Source organism: Acomys minous (genome assembly GCF_964271855.1).
Source record: "Acomys minous genome assembly, chromosome: 15".
NCBI lineage: Eukaryota > Metazoa > Chordata > Mammalia > Rodentia > Muridae > Acomys > Acomys minous.
Window position 1 is genome coordinate 95,522,781 of NC_140497.1, and position 22,160 is coordinate 95,544,940.

The 22,160-nt window shown below is 46.4% G+C and overlaps 1 protein-coding gene across 15 annotated transcripts in view; it reads right to left on the reverse strand.

The window, feature by feature from the left end:
• Positions 1–20,279: 20,279 nt before the first annotated feature.
• The window catches only part of ZNF644 (zinc finger protein 644), an 88,853-nt gene continuing 86,972 nt past the window's right edge, over positions 20,280–22,160 (reverse strand). For all 15 annotated transcript variants that reach the window (XM_084759799.1, XM_084759802.1, XM_084759803.1 and 12 more), the window contains one exon: positions 20,280–21,618. In XM_084759799.1, the coding sequence (XP_084615925.1) occupies positions 21,426–21,618 (193 nt within the window). In that variant the 3' untranslated portion in view covers positions 20,280–21,425. The remainder of the gene's footprint in view (positions 21,619–22,160) is intronic.

Below are 22,160 nucleotides of genomic sequence, written 5' to 3' on the forward strand. Positions count from 1 at the left end.
TAGAGCTTTTTGTGTTTTACTTCACAACTGTAATCTTGCTACTGTCACAGGTTAACTACCTGATATGCAGACGGTCTTAGGGAACCCCTGTGAAAGGGACACTTGACCCCAAGTGGGTCTCAGCCCACAGGTTGAAGGTCACTGCTTTAGACTAAAAGATGGGAAAGTTAGATCATATCGACCGCAGCTGTGTGGCAAGTGGAGTTAGCAGATTAATGTCAGACTGAAATAAACTCAGACAAGCACGACTGTCACAGTAAAAGAACAATGTCTGCATAATAATAAAGGCTCTGTTCACCAGAAAGATTTTACAGGTGTGTATCAAAATTAGAGTTTCAAACTACACTGTGCAACAACTGCTACAACTAAAGAAAAACAGAACATTGAGGGGTTTAATTAGAGACTTAATACCCTCTCCCAAGTTGGCCTTGCCAAGCCATTCAGAATGCTGAGGGAATGAAGCTTGGCACACGGGCATTCACAGGACACTACGCCCAACAACAGCAGCTGCAAGGCTTTCAAGGTCACACAGAAAACCCTCGCACCATGAGGGTCACACAGAACACCCACGAGCCATGAGGGTCACACAGAGCACCCTCTCGCCATGAGGGTCACAGAGAATACCCTCTCGCCATGAGGGTCACACAGAACACCCTCTCGCCATGAGGGTCACAGAGAATACCCTCTCGCCATGAGGGTCACACAGAACACCCTCGCACCATGAGGGTCACACAGAGCACCCTCGCACCATGAGGGTCACACAGAGCACCCACCCGCCATGAGGGTCACACAGAGCACCCACCCGCCATGAGGGTCACACAGAGCACCCACCCGCCATGAGGGTCACACAGAGCACCCACCCGCCATGAGGGTCACACAGAGCACCCACCCGCCATGAGGGTCACACAGAGCACCCACCCGCCATGAGGGTCTGCCTGCTAGAGCATAAAGCACACCTCAATACATGCGAATAGAGTGAAACCATACAAAGTAACTTTCTTGAGTAAAATAAGAAATCTAGGACATTTTGTAACTGTCCCAATATTTAGCAGTTAAGTGACAAACAGCTGACCCTTTGTAGCCGGGTTTATGCATCTTGGATTCAATCAACTGAGGTTTAAAAAAAAAAAAACATCTGAAAGGACGTTGTGTCTGTGGTGACTGTACACAGGAGGGGCTGGGACTTAGCATCTGTGAAGCCGCTGGGTCTGTCCTTAGCACTCCGTACCCTGGGTGTGGTGGCATGGCACGGGTCTACAGTACCAGCCCCTGGATATCGGAGGAGACGGATCACAAGTTCTGAGTCATCATTACCTACACAGTGACTTTGAAGCCAGACTGGCTTACAGGAGACCCAATCTCAAAAACAAACAAACAAAAAAAGTATACAGGATGATGCACATATGTTACATGCAAACACTATGGCAGTCTCTATTCTGAGCAAATAAATGATGTAATGGTGCCAAGTGAAGCAGAGGTGGGGTGGTCCTTAGGGGCTGGCTTGTCACATGACACTGGGTAATTGGAACAAGACGGTAGTTTTAATTTGCATTTCCCTGACGACTGATACTGTTATTTTCCACATGACAATTGGCCCCGTTGAGTGTTCTCCGGTAAAGTAGCTATTCACATTTTTGCACATTTTAATTAAACACTATTTTTCAGTTAGTTGTAAGAGTTCTTTATCATTCTGGATTCACGTCATTTAAAAATATGTGACTGTCTCTAAGACTGTCCAGTTTTCTTCCTCCCTACCTGTCGTCTCTTTCTTTCTTTCTTTCTTTCTTTCTTTCTTTCTTTCTTTCTTTCTTTCTTTCTTTCTTCCTCTTCCCCCTCTTCCTTCTTCTTTGGGACAGGGCGTCACTATGTCACCGATGCTGGCTTCTGATTCCAGCCCTCCTCCTGACTCTGCCTTCACTGTGCTGAGATTACAGAAGCATGTTACCAAACTTGGCTTAGAACTCTTAATTCATTTATTCATATATTTAAAACTATCTTATAAAGTAACTGGTTTTAAACAGGCTTTTGTATCTATCTCATCTTAGCTGACTCTCCTCACCTCTCCCTGCTCCGCTTCCTGCCTTACGCTCTCATCTCCAGGCCCCCTCCCCTGCTTTGCTGTCTTCTCCCTCCCTCCCTACAGTCTCTTTTCTCCCATCTCATGGACCTCTTCCAGTTTTCTGGCCTCTATACGTGTTTTCTCCCACCTGGGTATTTAACAGTTAGAAGCTTGGACATTAGCACTTGTATTTCTGAGCACACATTACCTTTCTTAAAATACAGTTTTTCCGTTCCATGCACTAGCCCCATGTTTTAATAATTTCATTTCTTTACAGCTGAATAAGATTCCATTGCACACGTGTGCTGTGTCTTCAGTGTCCACTCATCCCTTGGTGAGCATCAGGCTGATTTCACTTTCTTGCTACTGTGAAAACAGCCAGGTGATGTTTAGCTGAGACTGTTGACACAAACGTAAAATCAGAGAATCTCAGCGTGGAACTTCCTAGATCAAGTTTGCCCGTGGGCGAATCCGTGGAGACCACATGGACCACGCTAACCGAAGCAGGAAGACCTGCCCAGGGTGGGAAGCCCCGTCCCCCACGCAGCGGACCCTGAATTGTGGAAGACTGGGGAAAGCAAGCGGTCACAAGCACGCGTGGCATCAGCCCGTTCCTCTTTGTTTGTGGCTGTGGGTGTGATGTCCTCTCACAGCCTTGTTACTCTGAGTTCTCTACTGCGTGAACTATAATCTGGAACTGTGAGCTAAAATGATCACTTTCTCCCTTAACTTGCTTTTCCTCAGGATATTTGAACATAGCAACAGGAAATGGAATTAAATAAGCATAGATAAACGTGGGCATGCAGCTGTATCTATAGCAGACTACAGGATCCTTCAGCCATATGCCCAGGGTTATATAGTGGAGTTACATGGTAATTTTTTCTCATTTTTAAAAAAAGAAACCTCCACAGATAGCACTAGCCTCTCCCTCCCCCCTCCCTCTCTCTCTCTCTCTCTCTCTCACACACACACACACACACACACACACACACACACGAGAGAGAGAGAGAGAGAGAGAGAGAGAGAGAGAGAGAGAGAGAGAGAGAGAGTTGCCTGCATTTTTATGTGAATACCATGTGTGTGCCTGGTGCTCGCAGAAGTCTGCAGAGGCCACTGCATCCCCTGGAGCTGGAATTAAGGTGGTAGAGAGCCACCATGTGCATGCTGGGAACCAAGTGCATGCTGGGAAGCAAACCTGGGCCCTCTGCAAGAGCAACTAGTGCTCTCCGCCTCTCCAGCCTGTGGTGGTTTTGTTGTTGTTGTTGTTATTTTGAGAAGCAGGGTCTTACTGTCTCTGTAACGCTGGCTGGCCTCAGCTTTACAGACCCACTAGCTTCTGGCTCTCGACTTTGGCATTAAAGGAGTGCGCACCACACCCTGTAAGCCCCGGGCTTACCTGGCCCTTTGTACTTGACGAAGTACTTTTCTTCACCCACTCCTTGATTTGGTGGAAGCACACACTTTAGCGTTCTTTTTCTACTTACCTCCTGATGTGTCGTCTGTGGCTTTCCTCCTGGGTGGCTAGTCTTCAGCAGCAGCCTGCCTGGATTTAGAGTGACGTGAAAACCCACCTCTGGATGATCCCAGAGAGGCTGATCCAGTTCTGAACAAAAAGGAGAAGTAAGCTCAGCACAAGCATTCGCTTCCCATGGCTTCCTGACTCTGGACATGTGACCAACTTCCCTCACAGTCCTGCTGCCCTTCAAACCCTGAGGCAGAATTAACCCTTCCTCCCTGAAGGTGCTATAGTCAAAGACTTCATCAAAACAAGGGAGTGATGATTACTAGACCATGTCAACTTAACGAGTCCTTCAGTCTCTTGGATAACCCAGCCGTGCTGCAGATGACACTTGCCAAGCAAACAATGACTTTATCCATCATTCGCCCTCAGAGCAAGCTGGCTGGCCACACTAGCCGGCGTTGGCAGGTTCCAGGTTGAATGAGCGGCCCTGCCTCAATAAGGCGGGCCTCTACACACACACACACACACACACACACACACACACACAGAGAGAGAGAGAGAGAGAGAGAGAGAGAGAGAGACAGAGACAGAGACAGAGACAGAGAGAGACAGAGGGACAGAGAGACAGAGAAAGAACATTTTTTTGTGAACTAAAATAAGAAATGCACATAGCACCACCTGGTAGTTCTACACCCAGCTACGGCCTCTATTTGTAAAACCTGGGATATTAGAAGCAGAGTTACAGCTCTGAATTTGGCTGTATCACATTTGGAAATTATATACCTACAATTATTTTTCCTGGCAGTGGCCCACCTGACCTTGTGTTCTAGAATTGAGGGAAACTGCTTGTTGTGGGATACCCTCAGGGAGGTAACGTGGTGTGTGTTTAAGAACTGACCTCGAGGACTCTGCAGAAGCAGTAAGCACTCTCAACCACTGAGCCATCTCTCCAGCCCATAGCTTGGCTTGATAGAACTCCTCGTAACAATATCCACTAAGGCTCAAGAGAGGACAAGTGCTGCAGAGACACCGGGGTTGTCAATACAACCCTTGGCGCCGAGGAGAGCCAGAGAGAGAGAGTAAAATCACCCAAGCCTAACAGCAAAACTGTACGTGGACCAGCATGTAAAGATCCGTCCTTCCAAGCTTTGTGGTTTTGAAATGGGGGTCTCCCTATGTTGCATAAACAGGCCTCATATTGTAGATTCAGGTGATCCCCCTGCCTCAGCCTCCTTTGCTTACTGCCTGTAAGCACCAGATCTTTTGATTTGTAAAGTGCAGCGGTTTCATTTTCCTCAGTCAGACACGGTAAAGATTGGGTGACATTACCACAAATGCTCACCCCACAACAGAGCTCGTAGGACGTCAGGACCCACAGGAGTCAGGCTTCTAGCTTGCATTTGCAGCTTTGTCACATGTGCGGAGGCCACTTGGTGTGGACAGGAGAGGCCACTTGGTGTGGACAAGAGCAGCAGCTGCTGACACCAGTGGACACACAAGAGGCCAGCCTGCACAACTTCCCAATGGGACAATGTACACCACTGAAACTGACACATGCTACAAAGCAGGAACCTGTAACCAGAGCAGATGGGAATCCACACATTTACTATTTACCAGCACATCACTGCACAGGGCCGGCCCCGGATACTCTCGGAAGTCTCTAATTATTGATTCTTAAGGTAGAAGGGGGCAATAAATTGCTTTCATGACACCCAAAATTTCTAACCTAACACAACACAAATACCTTCCTGGATCCACAGCAGCAGAAACTTGCCCCTCTTGGGCATCCCAGCTCTCGGGATCCAACGTCTTGAGGAAACCCAAGCCCTCAAAGCTACACCCCTGGCTCTAATACTCACAGGTCTTAGTGCTCAGGACTGTGATTTTTTACTGAGTCAGTGGGCATTCTGTGAAAGGTATACAGCCCAGGGGAATCCAGTAAAGAGAAACAAGGCTGGTAGCTAAGCCTTCTCTCAGCCTCCATTAACCCTTTACACAGAAGGCGGAGACCACCACTGAACAGCAGAGCTGGCCAGTTAACTGGCTAAATCCTAGAGCATGCCCAGTGGGCACATCCACAACACAATCCCTACACCCAAGGCTCAGAGAACCCCGTGGAAAGACTGTGGAAAGAGGCAGAGGATCGGATGCCTTCTGCACAACAATGTCACAAACAGGGAGAGGACTGCGCCCATGAAAACTGATGACACAGCTGCCCAAAACAGGACACAACCAGTCGACACGCCAGCATGGGTGGAGGGAAGAGATACCGGCAATTAATTGCTGACTGCTGAGAGGGGGAGACTCAGATCTCCTCAGGGATGAGTCCCCCCCTTAGTTACCCAATACTAGGTGGTGATCATCCCTAACATATACTCAAATGGGCAACACTCAGCAGGTGTTCACGTTTTTATACTCACATGTAACACTTATGAAAAGTTAACAAGCCGCAGATTTGCGAGGGCGTAGGGAACATACATAGAAGAGGAGGGAAGCAGCAATTCTCAAAACCAGATTCTATTGATGTCAAGTGTTTGCTTAGAAATATTCCACTGGAGGCAGCTCAGCGCTGTACAGAGAGGAGATCCCAGGGAGGACTAGATTTAATTCAAAACTGTGGCAACCAAGAAAGCCAAAAGTTAAGCTTCGGGTGCTCTCTAAAAGCACTTTCCCGGGAAGCTGCTTAGCTAAGGTCCCCTGCCTTCGCTCTCTTTTGGCGTCTGTACTGACGGTCCATGCCACAGACTTTCTAGTTCCTGTGTGACTTGTCCTGCTACAGGGTTCCCAGCCAAAGAAAGACTCTGACAGACTGAGTGTTTTTCAAAAAAGGTTTTGATAGAAACCTTAGTCACTCACTCTCATTCTTGGCCCAAATCCCTGGTACTAAGCACGCATCCAGATCTTACTGTTTGGAACTCGGGGGAGGCCAGTGACCAGCTGGGCCCCGTCCTCTTACCACGCCCTTCATATCTGTAACTGAGCAGGGGGTGAGAGGGGTTGGTTTACGCTCACAGCAGAAGTCCAGAGGCTAGTACTCATCTGGCCAAGGCTTTATTCAAAGTTGCTACCACCCAGCCCACTGCACTTGAACTTCTGCTCCCCACACCAATGTCAGTGGTTTTCCAAGGCCAAGAGATGACATCGTACGGAGACCCTCTCCTGCCGTCTCCACTCACCTCATCAGCTTTATCTTGTGGCTCCAGGTTTGTGGGTCAGTTCTGTCAGCACAGTACATGAGGCAAGTTATCCGTGGCTGTAGCTCCAAAAGCAGCCCAGCTCCTGAAGGCTTCCTCCTGGGTACCAGCCTACTTACTTCATCAGTCAGGGGCTCCACCGCTGCTGTGCCCTCATCAGCCATGCATACGAAGTAAACGACACCGAGCATCATTAATGGTTGTTTTCTCATCTGGTTCTTTGCCTCTCATGACAACTTTCTTTGAGTCTGACGTGCTTACAAAATACGGTTTATATTTTCCTTTGCTTCTGTTAATTGCAGCGCGGCTCCAGTGTTATACGGCCCTTCTACAAGAAGCTGGTCACTCTTGCCCCACAATGGGGTGGAGGAGCACTGCTGACCATCACAAGGCCTTCTAAGGGCTGACTGGGAATCTGTAGACTTGGGGTGCTTCCTAAGTAACAGAGGCAACGTAGCGTCATCCTTCCAGCGGTCAGTGAGATACTCAGCTGTCTGACAGGGGGAAAGGCCAAAGGAACGTTACTTTCCATGCAGCAAATCATACTGTTGCTTCTGAAATGTACAAGGAAAGCCAGAAGATCCATCTCAGGGCCTGAGAGACTGGGTCCTGTAGCCTTCACTGTGAGAGACACCTGAGGCCGGCTGAAAGTGCTGCAATAAAAGTGCGAATGAAGGTGTTTGGGACAGTCATGTCACTGTTCTCCCGAAGTTGTCAGGGTGAACCAAAAAGTGATTCTGGAGTTTTCTGCTTAAGCTCCGATGTGTAGAGTGTCAGACGCCTGGTCTAAAACAGTTTTACTAAACAGCGCTCTTTACATTATGCCTCATGAAGGACACATTTTTAAAGCACGTGTAAGACCAGTGGGCGTTAGGGCTGCCAGAAGTCTTTGTCAGTGTTGTTTTAGTAATTCCCCTAACAAAGTCTCCACAAAACTAGGGTGACAGTCAGACCCTGTAATGAGGGGAAGATGAGTCCCACTGGGGTACAGGCCACTCGGCAAGATGTGCCCCTTGAATCAGGGGACAGATGGTGGCCACAGTAGTCTTTTGCTGGAATACATTTTCATAGAGGATGATGTTGCATTCAACTCGGTGACCAGACTGACACTGGCTGCAACTCAGTCATGGTGTCTGAATCACACTGAGACTCTTTTGTTTATGGCTTCGTCTACCTGCCACTCTCCGTGCGGCGATTACAATGTGCTCATAGCTCTGCTCTTTATTTTTGCCAACATGAGCTCTGCACCTCTTCCACAAGTACCATGCCCCAAAACTTGTTATATAAACCAATTATAATTAAACATAAGTACGATTAGGCCTCAGTTTGGTGAAAAGATACCTTGCTTTTCAGAAGCCATTCTAAACACCCCTGATGCTGTTGTAATGGCCTAGTTTTGGGAAAGGCAGGAAAGGGGACATGCTGTGCAGTCACAGTCTGAGGGAAGCTCACAGCGGCGTGGGTTTCGGGCTGTCTGGCCAGCCCAGGAGCGACACAAGCCTATCAGCCAAGGATGACACCGGGTTGAGTGGTCTTCCTCTCCTGGCAGGCTTTCTCCCAGCAACCACATCCACAGACTTTGGACACATCAGCATCAGCACCACAGCCACTATCCCGCCATCTTCCTGCCATCAGCAGGACACCATCTCAAGTGCAAAGTAGAACCAACAAGGAGAGATTTTAAAAATTGATAAACAGATGAGAGTATTGGAAGGGGAAGGGGGAACAAGTGCGGGAAAGTTATTCACTAGGTAAAGGGAGACATTTTTACCTGAATTGAGAACAGTTTGAGTCTGCTCATTCAACTTCAGGCTAGGACACACCCAGACACACATACACACACACATACACACACATAGACACCACACACAGACACACACACATACCACATACACACACACACACACACACACACACACCACACACAGACACACACAGAGACACACACACACCACACACAGACACCATATACACACAGACATACACACAGACACACACACACACTACACACAGACACATACACACCACACACAGACACACACAGACACACACACCATATACACACAGACATACACACAGACACACACACACCACACACAGACACACACACACAGACACACATACACCATATACACAGATATACACACAGACACACACACACACCACAGACACATACACACCACACACACCACACACACACACACATATACACACAGACACATACACGCACACACACCCAGAGAAAGGTGGGCTGTGGGAGGAAGGGAGGGAGAGAGAGAGTAAGTTTGGTCAAGTCCCTGAATGCTAGGGACAAAAAGAAATCGTGTGTACACCCAGGAGGCAGTCAATTAAAGAAAAATGCCCGGCTGGCAATGCACAGCACCCACACAGCCTGAGGGAGGGTGCCTGCAAGAGTCTCCAACTCAGGCACCCAGTTCTTCACCTTGAAGCAAAAGGAAACGAGAAATGAAGCAGACAGAAATGCTGGAGAAATGGAAAGGACACTGATGTAGGGTTTCACCCTGCCGTGGTCAAGTGTTGATTCCCAGCACTCACGGGGGCGAGCAGAGCCTGGTCCACGTGGTTAAGTGTTGAGTCCCAGCAGTCATGGGGCGAGCAGAGCCTGGTCTAAATAGCAAGTTCCTGACCAGCCAGGAATAAAGAACCTGCTCAAAACAATGACGAGGACAGGAGGGAGGAAAAGGCAGCTTTTTCTTTTGGTATCTGAAACACCAAACAATCCACTGAGTACATTAAGTAGTTATGAACTTTCTATTTAAAATATAAAGAGCAAAGCTGGGCATGGGGAAAAGCTGGTCAATTGCACTAATACTGGGGTCCTAGCCAATCTTTCAGAATATAAGAGGGAAAGCAAAATTGTAGGCACAATACTGGTAATTTAATGGCTTCACTTAAATCTTGACTATGCACGACACAAATCACAAATAAAACACACATATTTTTACTGCTAGGATGTAGAACTATCCTTTGTGTGCCAGCATGTGTCTGTTTCTGTCTTTTATCTTGCCGAACTCTTGCATTTCTTTCACTTAATTTCCTTGGAATTTGCTGTCAGCCGTATCACCTGGAAAACTGTGACGTGCGCCTGCTGGTTTATAGTTTTCCGTTTCCTTGTCTTGTGCGTACGTTATCAAGGGGACAGCTCTGCTGCTCTCTGCCTCTGACTGCCACAGGCAGAACTTTGTGTCACCACGGTTCTTACTGGAGAAAGCTTTTGCTTTTTGTGGTGAAGAATCTACACGGGACTTGAGCAAGCGCTGCTTCCCCTTGATGAGACCGCCATGTGGGTTTTCTTTAATTTGCCCATGTCTCTAAATTTCTCCATGAGCTTGAGTTACATTTCCTTGAAATTTTTATGTTTTATGTTTATGGATAAATTCGATCTATACGTCAGTTTGTCTGAGTTTGTGGTAAACTAAGTTTGGCTTGCCTCAAAAGACGCTGTGCCATTTGGCATTATGCACACTGACAGTTCGCAGTGAGGGGGTCACTGCCTACCTGAGGATTTGGTTCTCACCCGTGAACTCCCTCCTACAGTTGTGGCTCACTAAACTTTTTTCTTAAAATCTACTTTTGTTAGTTTTCCAAGAAAACATGCCATTGATATTTTATTCATCAGCTCAACTTTCATCTTTTCTGGCCTTTTTTGATTCCTAGTAAATACCTGGGGCCTTGTTTCCTGTGCATATCCACCTGACGACACTGCAGACGGAGATTTATTAGAAGGGTTGTTGTTTCGTTTATCACTATAGTTAAGCATTGATTTCATTTTTAGCCCACCAGGCTCCTAGGCAAGACTGTAACTTCACCCAAATTACATCATCCCTCCCCGTGTGTCCTCGGGGTGTGGCACAGCCACCTGCCAAAGGCAGAACAAGGAGAAATGAATTTTAAAGTTCTTTAAATTTGCCTTTAAATATCTCATTTGCTTTATCGTTGAGCAAATGTTTTACTAGTTCCAAACTATATACCAGAGATCTCTGAAGAGAATGGAAGTGAAAAAGCATACAATGACCCCCAAATGTATAAGGATTTTAAAAATTGTTTATTATTTATACAGTATTCAGCCTGCATGCCAGAAGAGGACACCAGATCTCATTATAGATGGTTGTGAGCCACCATGTGGTTGCTGGGAACTGAATTCAGGACCTTTGGAAGAACAGACAGTGCTCTTAACCTCTGAGCCATCTCTCCAGCCCCCATAAGGACTTCTTAAAACACTGGGTTAATAGGGTCTGGAGAGACAGCATGTCCGTTAGGAGCACTGGTTCTTCCACAGGACCTGACCAGTTCCCAGAACATTTAAGTACTTGTAACTCCAGCTCCAGAGACTCCCACAGCCTCCTCTGGTCTTTAAGGGCACCCACTCTCAAGTGCACAGAAACAAAAATAAAGATTAAAAAAAAAAACTGGGTTAATAAACAAAAACTTCACATAAGCACTAAAAACAAGAAATATTGAACCAAAATCTAAAGAAGAGAAACCAACCAAGCCACCTGTAGCGAAACCTTTGCTTTTTCTCCGGTTAAGGGCTGAGGTGGAAGCGAGCTCTGAAACTAGGTTGCATCCGGATGATCGCAAGGTACCAATCAAAACCACGGGGTGCGTGAGTGAACCAGGTCCTACGACACAGATCTTCCTGTAAGTGAGCCAGGTCCTACGACACAGATCTTCCTGCCTACAGCGTGGGTGAGTGAGCCGGGTCCTGGAACAGAGATCTTCCTGCCTGCCTCTGAGCCATCTGCTTGGGCCAAATAAGCTCAAAACATAACTTGAGTTAAAGCATTACAAAGCAGCAGCACCCCAAACACTTAGCAGAAGTGAATACAAATCTTAGGCTAAGATGCTCCTGGGGGCGGGAGGATCAGAAAAATGGCTCAGTGGTCAGTGCCCGCACCGTTCTTGCAGGAGCTTCACGTATTAGTTCCCAGTGCTGACATGGTGGGTCACAACCACTCCTAACTCCAGCCACAGGGGATGTGCCACCCAGGCACACACATGTGGGGACACACACACACACACACACACACACACACACACACACACACACACCCTGTGGGGGAAACATTCAAACATACAAATAAATCTTTCTCTAAACGATGTTATCTTGAGTTGAAAGAGAGTTAAATAGTTTTCAAACATGGTGCTCGGCACCTAGGCAAGGATTCCAGCCCGATGCCGGGCATCTAGGCAAGCATCCGGCACAGCACCTGGCATCTAGGCAAGCATCTGGCACAGCACCTGGCATCTAGGCAAGCATCCGGCACAGCACCTGGCATCTAGGCAAGCATCCGGCACAGACAAGACCCCACAGCACAGAGCACGCAGCCTGGACAAGAGGCTAAAAAGGGCAACTAACAAAAGAGCCTGATTCACAATTATTTTAGACTCAAGACTTATCTGACCCAAAGGTTTCTGGGGTTTTTTGGGGGGGGGAGATGAGGGGGAGGGGGAAGGGGAAGGTGATGGTGAGAGGTACCTAAGACAGTAAAGTCTATCTGAAGAGAGAACCAACAGAAGCTCTAAACGTGAGTAACATTACGAAGTTAAGAGACAGCGGCGGGTGGGTCAACAGGAGGCCGAGAGAGAAAAACGACAAAAATGCAGCTAAGTGGGTAAAGGGAGCTGGGCCCACACGTAAGAAAACAGATTTCTGTAGGCTGTCCTTGGTGTTCCCAGTGTGTCACACAAAGATGCATATACAATAAAAAAAACAAGAGGTTATGCACAGTGAGGACTTAGCATGTGCTTAACTGAAACCTCAAAAGAGCAAGAAAGAACACCAAAAAGTTTAATGACAGGAAACTTCCAGACTTTAAAAGAAATCTCAAACTTAAAAAAAAAAAATCCCCACATACATATATTATAGGAAAGTGAAACAATTAACAGTATCTTAGAGGTGGTCAGGAAATTTAGACAAGATTTTGCTTTGTTTTGTTGTTTTTATTTTTGGGTTTTTTGAGACAGGGGTTCTCTATGTAGGCTTGCTATGTAGACCAGGATGGCCTCACCGAGAATCCTTGCCTCTGCCTTCCCAGCACTGGGATCAAACACATGGGCCACCATGCCTGGACTTACAGCTTATTTCAAAATGAGCATCAGCTGTCTTGGAAAAGGCAGGTGGGAAATGGTGCTGTAGCAAGTTCAACATAGAGTGCATGCTGACAGCCAATGTACAATCCCATACCCAGGAAACAGATTACTCAAGAGTTAAGCCGGTGGCGGTGGCACCCAGCACTCGGGAGGTAGAGACAGGCAGATCTCTGAGTTCTACCTCAGCCTGGTCTACACAGAGACCAACAAAACAAAACAAAGCCCCCAGCCAAACCACAACAAACAAGAACTGCATGGAGTGAGAGATGGCTCAGCAGGTATGAGCGCGTGCTGCTCTTCAAAGGCAACTTAAAACCCACCTCTAAGCCAGCTCCAGGGGACCAGGGGACTCTGGCTTCCCCAGACACCTGCATTCACATGCGCACAGCACACCTCCCCCTCCCGACCAACCACCACCACCACCACCAACAACAACAACAAATCTTTAAAAAAGAATTGTAAATAAAAGCATCATCAAAGGTCAAAGATAATTGACGCAAAGATTAACAAGATAAGACACAATGGCCCCATGGCCATGGCAACGTTCTACCCCTCTACTTTAGCGTTTTAAAAAAGATTTTTAAAATAGCATTTTAAAAAATATTTTTAAAATATGTATTTTTCCTGCACGCATGTGTGTGCACCGTGTGTGCCGTGGAGGCCAGAGAGGCTGTGCTGGAGTTACGGATGGTTATGAGGTGCCATGTGGGTGCAGGAAGCTGGTCTTGGCTCTTAGCCCATTTCCACCATATACACTTCGTCAGCATTTAAATTATTTTGTGGAACACCAATGTTTCCAGACTCCACATCACAGTGAAACAACTGGGGTACACTTTAACATTGTGGGTACTTTGTACTATTTAAGATATCTGGGGTGTTACACTAACATTAACCTTTGAACACAACTTACAACCAGTAGTGAACCCTGAGCTGTGATTACAAAGTAGATACTTTACTAAGTCAGATATGACACATTGAAATCCTTTCAAGAATTCAAGGTTAAACACATTGAGTTTATTATATTTATAAGAAGCATTTATGTACTTGTGATGCTTTTAAATCAGGGAGCTAGAGTTCTTGAAAAAGGGACCGAATGCCTTAGTAAATATGGCTTAACATATCTGTAAAATGCTTCATTGTAAATGAGAGTAAATTACACTGCAAAGCTCCTCTAGTATTTGCTAATTGTTGAACTCATCAACAAGAAAACAAAACAAAACCTTCCAAAGTGTGACCTTAAAAGCTTAAGAAATAGCGTTTAAATGTATAAACCATCTGTAAAGGCAAAAACACAGGAGGTTGGGCACGTGTTTTTGAGACAAGGTCTTCCTGGGTTGCTGGGGCCTGCGTGAACTCCTTCCTGGTTCTCTCTCCCAATCAAACAGGAAGCTTCATCCCAACATTGGCCAAAGCAGGGGTAAGAGCTGGGGGAGGAGCTGCCCCCTCACAGACTGCCAAGCTAAACACAGCAATCAGAGGGGGAACCCCCCCCCAAAGCACTCAGGTGGAGGCAGACCTGGCAGATGTCCTCTTGTCTTGTCTATTGTAGGCTCAAAAGTCAGCATTTAGGAAAGACGGAAGTCTCCAAGGCAACGAAAACCAGAAGGCTCCCATTTCCCGGGACCGGACACAAGGTGACAGGAGGGAACTGGGACTGCCTGGTGGAGCTGGGTGGTTATGGTCAAGACACACTGTTCACATGGATGAAAGCACCGGAGCATAAAAAGGTATTCCAGGAAAAGTCAAGGGACAGAACATCCATTGAAATAACAGCAGGCGCAAGAGGCGTCTAGATTGCCAAACAGACTTGGCCAGAGCAGTCTGTCCAATACTGACTGCGTCAACCTACAAGGCAAAAACATCATTTAGCAACACACCTCTTACTAGCAGTCCTAAGAGCCAGCAAACCTAGGAACGATCTATTTCAAGCCATGAAGGAAATAGTGACCAACAAAAATTGCCACATCCGGCAAAGCTAGCTCTTAGAATGGACAGAGAGACAAAGTCACTGCAAGACAGGTACAAACGAAGACAGCCGACAAACACCAAGCCAGTACTGCAGGCGCCCTTTGCTGCGGGACCATATATACATAGAAGGTAGCTGCAATCACATCAAAGCCTAAGTCCCTTGGAGGAGAGCTACAAGAACCCTATCATCCCCAGCACAGCAGACCGCACGCTCCGCGCACTAACAGGCGGGAAAGGAACGGCATTAATGGACGCACTCAGAAAAAAAAATTAGCAAGAGACACAGATGAGCTGACCGGATTAAAGTGAGTCAGTGACCAGTGAGCCGGCTCTATGGCTGCCCAGCGGGATGAGCTGAGTTAGGACCCTGGAGCCCACATGACGGAGACCTGACCTACAGAAGTTCTCCTCTTTACCATGGATGCTGTAGCACACACTGCCTCCACCCCATAACGTTAATTAGAAAAATGTCTTTAAAAAGTGAAACCTAACGAATCTGCTCTCTCCAAGAAAACACAACCGACAGATACGCATCCTGAGAATAAAAGTCAATGAAGGGAACAGAAGCTAAAAATAAGCTGATATCGCTATTCGTGTTTAATAAAGACGACTTTAAAAAATGTCAGGAGAACAAAGAGAACTCACACACCATACGCACCGAAAGCTTACACTTTGATAAGACAAACGTTAGTGGCTTGAAGGGTCTGACGGGTCCTCAAACAGTAATAGCTGGGTGTGGGGGTCTGAGGGAGGATGGGCCCACAGGCTCAGGTTTGAGTATTCAGTCACCAGGGAGTGGAACCGTTTGGGAAGGGTGAGGAGGTGTGTCGCTGGGGTTTAAAAAGGCATGCCCTGTGTCTCTCTACACTGCTAGATTGTCTGACCAATAGAAACTATTGTGCAGATCCAGAAGACTTCACCCAGGGAGGCACCCCCTCATGGGCAACCCCGTGATGCCAGAAGCCCTGAAGAGTCAGTGACTTCCAAAGTCCATCAATAAGAAAGTAAGACAAGAGCCGGGCGTGGTGGCGCACGCCTTTAATCCCAGCACTCGGGAGGCAGAGGCAGGCGGATCGCTGTGAGTTCGAGGCCAGCCTGGTCTACAAAGCGAGTCTAGGACAGCCAAGGCTACACAGAGAAACCTTGTCTCAAAAAAACCAAAAAAAAAAAAAAAAAAAAAAAAAAAAAAAAAGAAAGTAAGACAAGCCGGGCGGTGGGGGTGCACGCCTGTAATCCCAGCACTCGGGAGGCGGAGGCAGGCGGATCGAGGTCAACCTGGTCTACAAAGTGAGTCCAGGACAGCCAGGGCTAAACAGAGAAACCCTGTCTCGAAAAACCAAAAAGAAAATAAGACAGTGGATGACTTAGTGCACTATGTTCACCATTAGACAGATCATCTAAACTAAAAACCAACAAAGGAGCTTCAGGGTTAAACTACACGAGAGACCAAAGAGATATGGAGTACATTTTTCTTAGCAGCCATAGGACCACATTCTAAGTCACAAAACAGCAACCAAAATTATTCCTATTTTCTTAGCAGATCATGATGGTATAAAGCAGAAACCAATAGGAAGTAAAACCACACAAATGCTTGGGAAACTCAATATACTCCTTTAGAAAACATTTTTAAAAATATGTGCATCTATGCACGCCTTTGTGTGGGTAATTGTACATGAGTGCAGGTGCCTCTGAGGCCAGATGCATTCATCTCTTCTGCAGCTGGAGCTAAGGTGGTCGCGAGGCAGGCGATGCGGGCGCTGGTCTAAGGTGGTCTCGAGGCAGGCGATGCGGGCGCTGGTCTGAGGTGGTCGTGAGGCAGGCGATGCGGGCGCTGGTCTGAGGTGGTCGTGAGGCAGGCGATGCGGGCGCTGGTCTGAGGTGGTCGTGAGGCAGGCGATGCGGGCACTGGGAACTGAAATCAGGTCTTCTACATGTTTTCATCAAGCCATCTCTCCAGCCCTTCAACAATTCACTTTTAATTGATCAGTGAGTCAATGAAGCAAGCAAGGAAGTTGTTTAAAAAAAAATCTTAGAATCAAATGAAAATGAAAGCACAATCTGCTAAAACTTAGGACACAGCTAGGTCAATTCTAAGAAAAAATTAATAACTAAGTACTTATATTTAAAAAAAAAAAACTTAAGTAAAGAACCTACCTTCGGGCAAGGTAGGTCCTAGAAAACAAGAACAAGTAACCTCCAAAGAAGCAGGTGGCCAGAAAGAGTAAAAAGCAGGTCAGAAACTAATAGGTTAAAATGAGGACACCCTGTATCAAACAAGCAAAAAGTCCATTTACTAAAAAGACAAGACCAACTGAAAAATCCCCACCTAAACTAAGGAAGAGAGAGGACCTAAAATAGTAAGAGATAAAAAACGGGCTGTTAAAACAAACTCCAGCGAAATCCAGAGGGAAGAAGAGTACGGAAGACTTTTAAAGCAAATGTCAAAAATTAGAAAAATGCAGGGGGGTAAAAAAAAAAAAAGGATCACCTTCTAGACACACTTAAGACAGCAGCGTCAGATCAGACGTGAGCAACTCAGCCCCACAATGTGCATCAGGCAGAGGCAGCGTCAGATCAGACGTGAGCAACTCAGCCCCACAGTGCACATCAGGGCAGAGGCAGCGTCAGATCAGACGTGAGCAACTCAGCCCCACAGTGTGCATCAGGGCAGAGGCAGCGCCACAGCCTGGCCGTAAGGAAGCCCAGGGCCCACCGTGGCTCGCTGCTTGCTAGTCTCAGTGCAGCCTACAGAACGGAAGGGGAACCAGTAGTAAGCCCGTCCTGAGAGCAGAGCAGGAAGGACACGTCCATCTCTCCGATAAATGTAAGGGCATGTTAGTTTCCTTTCGTTGCTGTGGTAAGCACCATGGCCAAAAGCAACTTGAGGAGAAAAATGTTTTCCATCTTCCCAACTCTCACGTTACCACCGCAGGAGCTGACCCAGGAGGCAGAGGAACACTGCCATTCCGGGATTGCTTTCCCCAGCTTTCTTGAGCAGCGTGGGGCCCACCTGTTTAGGGGTGGTACTACCCACAGTGGGCTGGGACCTCGCTCTAACAATCAGCAATCAAGAAAGTGCCCCACTGACAAGCCCACGGGCCAAGCTGATGTGGGCAGTTCCTCACCTGAAGCTCCCTTTTTACAGGCGTGTACAGCTGACACTCAAGATAGCTATCACAGGAAGAAACAAGTCTCAATAGAGCCCATGCAAGCCGTTGGGTACTCAAGAGCACATCAGGAAGAGCAGGCACACGCCCTGACCAGCTTGACCCCATCCCAGGTGTGCATCAAGGCTGGTACAACATAAGCAAGTCGACGGCTGTTTACTACAACAGAGACTTAAAGGCAGCTATCACAGTTGGAGAAAACGGCCTTTGCCGGGGTTCAAGACCCTTTCTTGATCAATAAACCAGGCACAGAAGGAACATAACGAAGGGTGCTTACATACTTATGCCCAACATTATAAATACATACTGAAAAGATCAAAGTATGTCCTTCTGAACCAGGAGGCAAATGTGGCCATATGCATCGTTCTTATCCAACAGAAGGTTCAAAATCTTGGCTACAGCAATAAAACAACATCAAGAATGGGGGAGGGGGTGAGAGAGGCTCAGCAGAGGGCACTTGCTACATGGGGGGGGGTGAGAGATGGCTCAGCGGAGGGCACTTGCTACATGGGGGGGTGAGAGATGGCTCAGCGGAGGGCACTTGCTACATGGGGGGGGGTGAGAGATGGCTCAGCGGAGGGCACTTGCTACATGGGGGGGGTGAGAGATGGCTCAGCGGAGGGCACTTGCTACATGGGGGGGTGAGAGATGGCTCAGCGGAGGGCACTTGCTACATGGGGGGGGTGAGAGATGGCTCAGCGGAGGGCACTTGCTACATGGGGGGGGGGTGAGAGATGGCTCAGCGGAGGGCACTTGCTACATGGGGGAGTGAGAGGCTCAGTGGAGGGAACTTGCTACATGGGGGTGGGGGTGGGGTGAGAGATGGCTCAGCAGAGGGCACTTGCTACATGGGGGAGTGAGAGAGGCTCAGCGGAGGGAACTTGCTACATGGGGGTGGGGGGTGGGGTGAGAGATGGCTCAGCGGAGGGCACTTCCAACAAGGCAGACAACCCGAGTCTGACCTCTGAACCAAATGGTGCAAGAGGAGAAGCAACTCTACGAAGCACCCTCTAATGCCATGTGTGCTGTGCTCTCTGGACAGAAGGAAGGAAAGGAGGGAGGGAGGGAGGGAACAAAAGGAAAAGAAAGTCCACATATCCTCATTTGCAAATGACACAATTCTATACTATGCTGGAAGGTCCTCTGTTTAATTCTGAAATAGGTGTTTACACTCTTTCTACCCGCAGTCCCTCATTTTGATAGCTGCCATGGTAAGAAAAAAAAAAATCATAACTAAATCTAAGAGGCCTTAAGTTCCCAAGACTTCTCATTAGGAATTCTGTCATTTTTCTTCCCTAAACTTCCAAATTCTACTTGCTTTGATAGCATATGGTTCCATTTCAAAAACTATATTGAGTTAGGCACAGTGCTACACACTTGTGTGTAGTCTCAGGCAGGCCAGAGGCTAAGATGGAGGATTTTGAGTCTGAGGCCAGTCCAGGGAAATCATTTGAAACCCTCTCCATCAAACGAACAAACAGAATATATTACACACACACACACACACACACACACACACACACACACACACACACACACACACACACACACACACACGGAAAGTCAATGGAAGATCTGAAGGAGGAGGTAATCAGTATTAACACGGACTTGGTAGATTCTCAGTCAAAAGTGACAAAATGTGATGCTTTAGGTACACACCATCGCTTCAGACAGGTGCCAAGTGTCTTCTCAGGGAGTTCAAAAGTCCTTTTCCATTATCTCACACTTTACGGTCCAGGAGACCCTTGGCTGGGATAAAACAGTCCAACCTCTTGACTTCACACATTAAATAGCCCCAAATTAAAAGGTTCAATAACCATAACAGAGAAAGTTATTTTTTTTTTAGATACAATAATATTGACCAATGTAGTGTATCTAGAAAACAACAGTACCTTGGTAAGTAAATATAAACCATGCAAATAAGTGAAACAACCTCATGGACTATTTCCCATGATAAAAAGTAAGAAATGCTTCACATTAGAGGCACTGCAATTCTCCAAGTCTTTTTATTTAGCGATTTCTGGTAAGGAGATATACCATAGGAAAGTAATTTCACTGGCAGTGAGGTATGTGTATACTCTACCAAAATACTCCATCGTGTAACTGTTTGTAGCTTTATTTACAAATGACGGTGAGTGTCAATGCATATCCTTGGCTCAGCTCCATTAGCAACTGCATGAAATGCTGTGGGATGGTGCTTGCATAAAAACTGCTGTTTGTGAAGGACGCGGACCCTGGGCTAAAGGACTAAGTTGTTTTGGGAAAGTGTTTAAAAGATCGTCACAGTCACCATGACCAAGACACCGCACCGTACGTCCCATTCCTCACAGCACATTTATTTCAGTAATTCCATTATGTCGGTTCTTAGCATGAGCATAGTGTTACACAATTTTCATACATATAACCACATCCAAACAAGTTCTAAAATTGTAAACATTCTCATCATATGTAGAAATATTTTGTGTATTAATAGTTCTGTTAACTGATCAAATTTGGAAGATAATATAAACGAGAAAGCCTATTCTAACTTGTGTAGTGAGCCTTGTATATTAATTACATTTCTACAATGTTAAATAAAGAGACAACCCTGTCCTGTAAGCATGGCAAACTGTACGTAAAATGTTACAAAGAAACAAATCTGTTAACAAAAGTATGTCTTGCAATAAAGAACATTAGATTTTTAAAAATCTATTATGATACAAAAATGGGAAGGGTAACTAGCATCTTTGTTGACAAAGTAGGAGGTAGCTGGACGCACCGCTTCAGTGTCTGAGAGAAGCAACTGGAGCACAGAGTACTTCCTTAGCACGGATAATCTCCAGGGCTATGTACATATTTCTTTAGAAATACTTGTTTAAACAAATCGCCCTCCAACTTTTTAGTATAAAAAACAAAACAAAACAAAACCGTTCCATGTGATTTAAAAAAACAAAACAAAACAAAACACACATCTAGATAGAATAGTACTCTGCCCTATTTGGGTGAACAGTCTCAAACTATGAAGTACATGATCTTTAATGCCCTAAGTTGAGTAAATTTAGTTAGCCGTTCCTGGCATTATACAAAACACTACATACATACCAACAAAATATAGTATCTTATTTTTCTATGTAAGTGTGGGGAAAACCAGAGCCTTGATCATGATAACACCGCAGAACATGGCTTCTCAGCACACCTGTAAGGACCCATGTGCAACACTTTACAAGTGGCTCTAAGATGTGAGACCTTTGGCTGAGTCAGCTCAACCAACGACATAGTGGCCCCTAAGGACACATTCCCACCCTATATGAAATAGAGAGGCTGCTCACTGTCTGAAGGGCTAGCCTGCTCTCCTGTCACGATTCATGCTCCTCCGGTTTTCCTACTTTAGTATTTATAAATGGATACTTTCATGTGGCTTACAAAAAAAAGTTTTTAAGTTTACACCCAATTAAATTTGCTATTTAAAAGGATTCCTTGTTCTATGATGCTGCTTCTGCCATTAGTAAGGAAAATGAAGTTTCTGTAATAGAGGCAGGCTTTTTAAGTAGTGATGAGACTTCCACCATGCCAGCTCCAGTCCGTGGAAGATTAGCGTTTACAATGTGTCGCTGTAAGTGCTTAATCCAGTCTTCCTGCACAGACAGTGGTCCCCTAAAGACCAGGCCACAAAACCTGCAAAAGAAGCAGATAAAAATAGTTCTCTTAATATAGCTAATTCTACTTATAACCAACTCATATAAAGCCGGCAATGCCAGAATGAACCTGCCCGTACAGCACACAGAGCACCTGTTTGACCAGCTACACCGGCGGTTCTCAGCCAGTGGGCCAAGAGCACTCTGGGGTTCCAACAGTCTTTCACAGCAGCAGCTAGGACCGCGCTGCACATCAGGCATTTACACTGCAACTCATACAGTCGCAGAGTCACAGCTGTGCATTAGCAACGGGGATCATGTTGTGGTTGGGCAGCACAACGTGAGGAGCTGTGTTAAGGGTTGCACACAGCACTAGGAAGGCTGAGCACCGCTGCTCTAAATTAAGTTGAGCCAATCAAATTTACACCTTTACTAACAGATTTAATAAATGTCAACAATTTCTGCAGAGGTTGGAATATTATTTGAGTTAAAATTAATACACTTCTAAAAAAAAGATGTATGTGCAGTGATGGATGTTCTGCCTGCCTTTATGAGCTCCATATGCACATGCGTGGTGTCCGT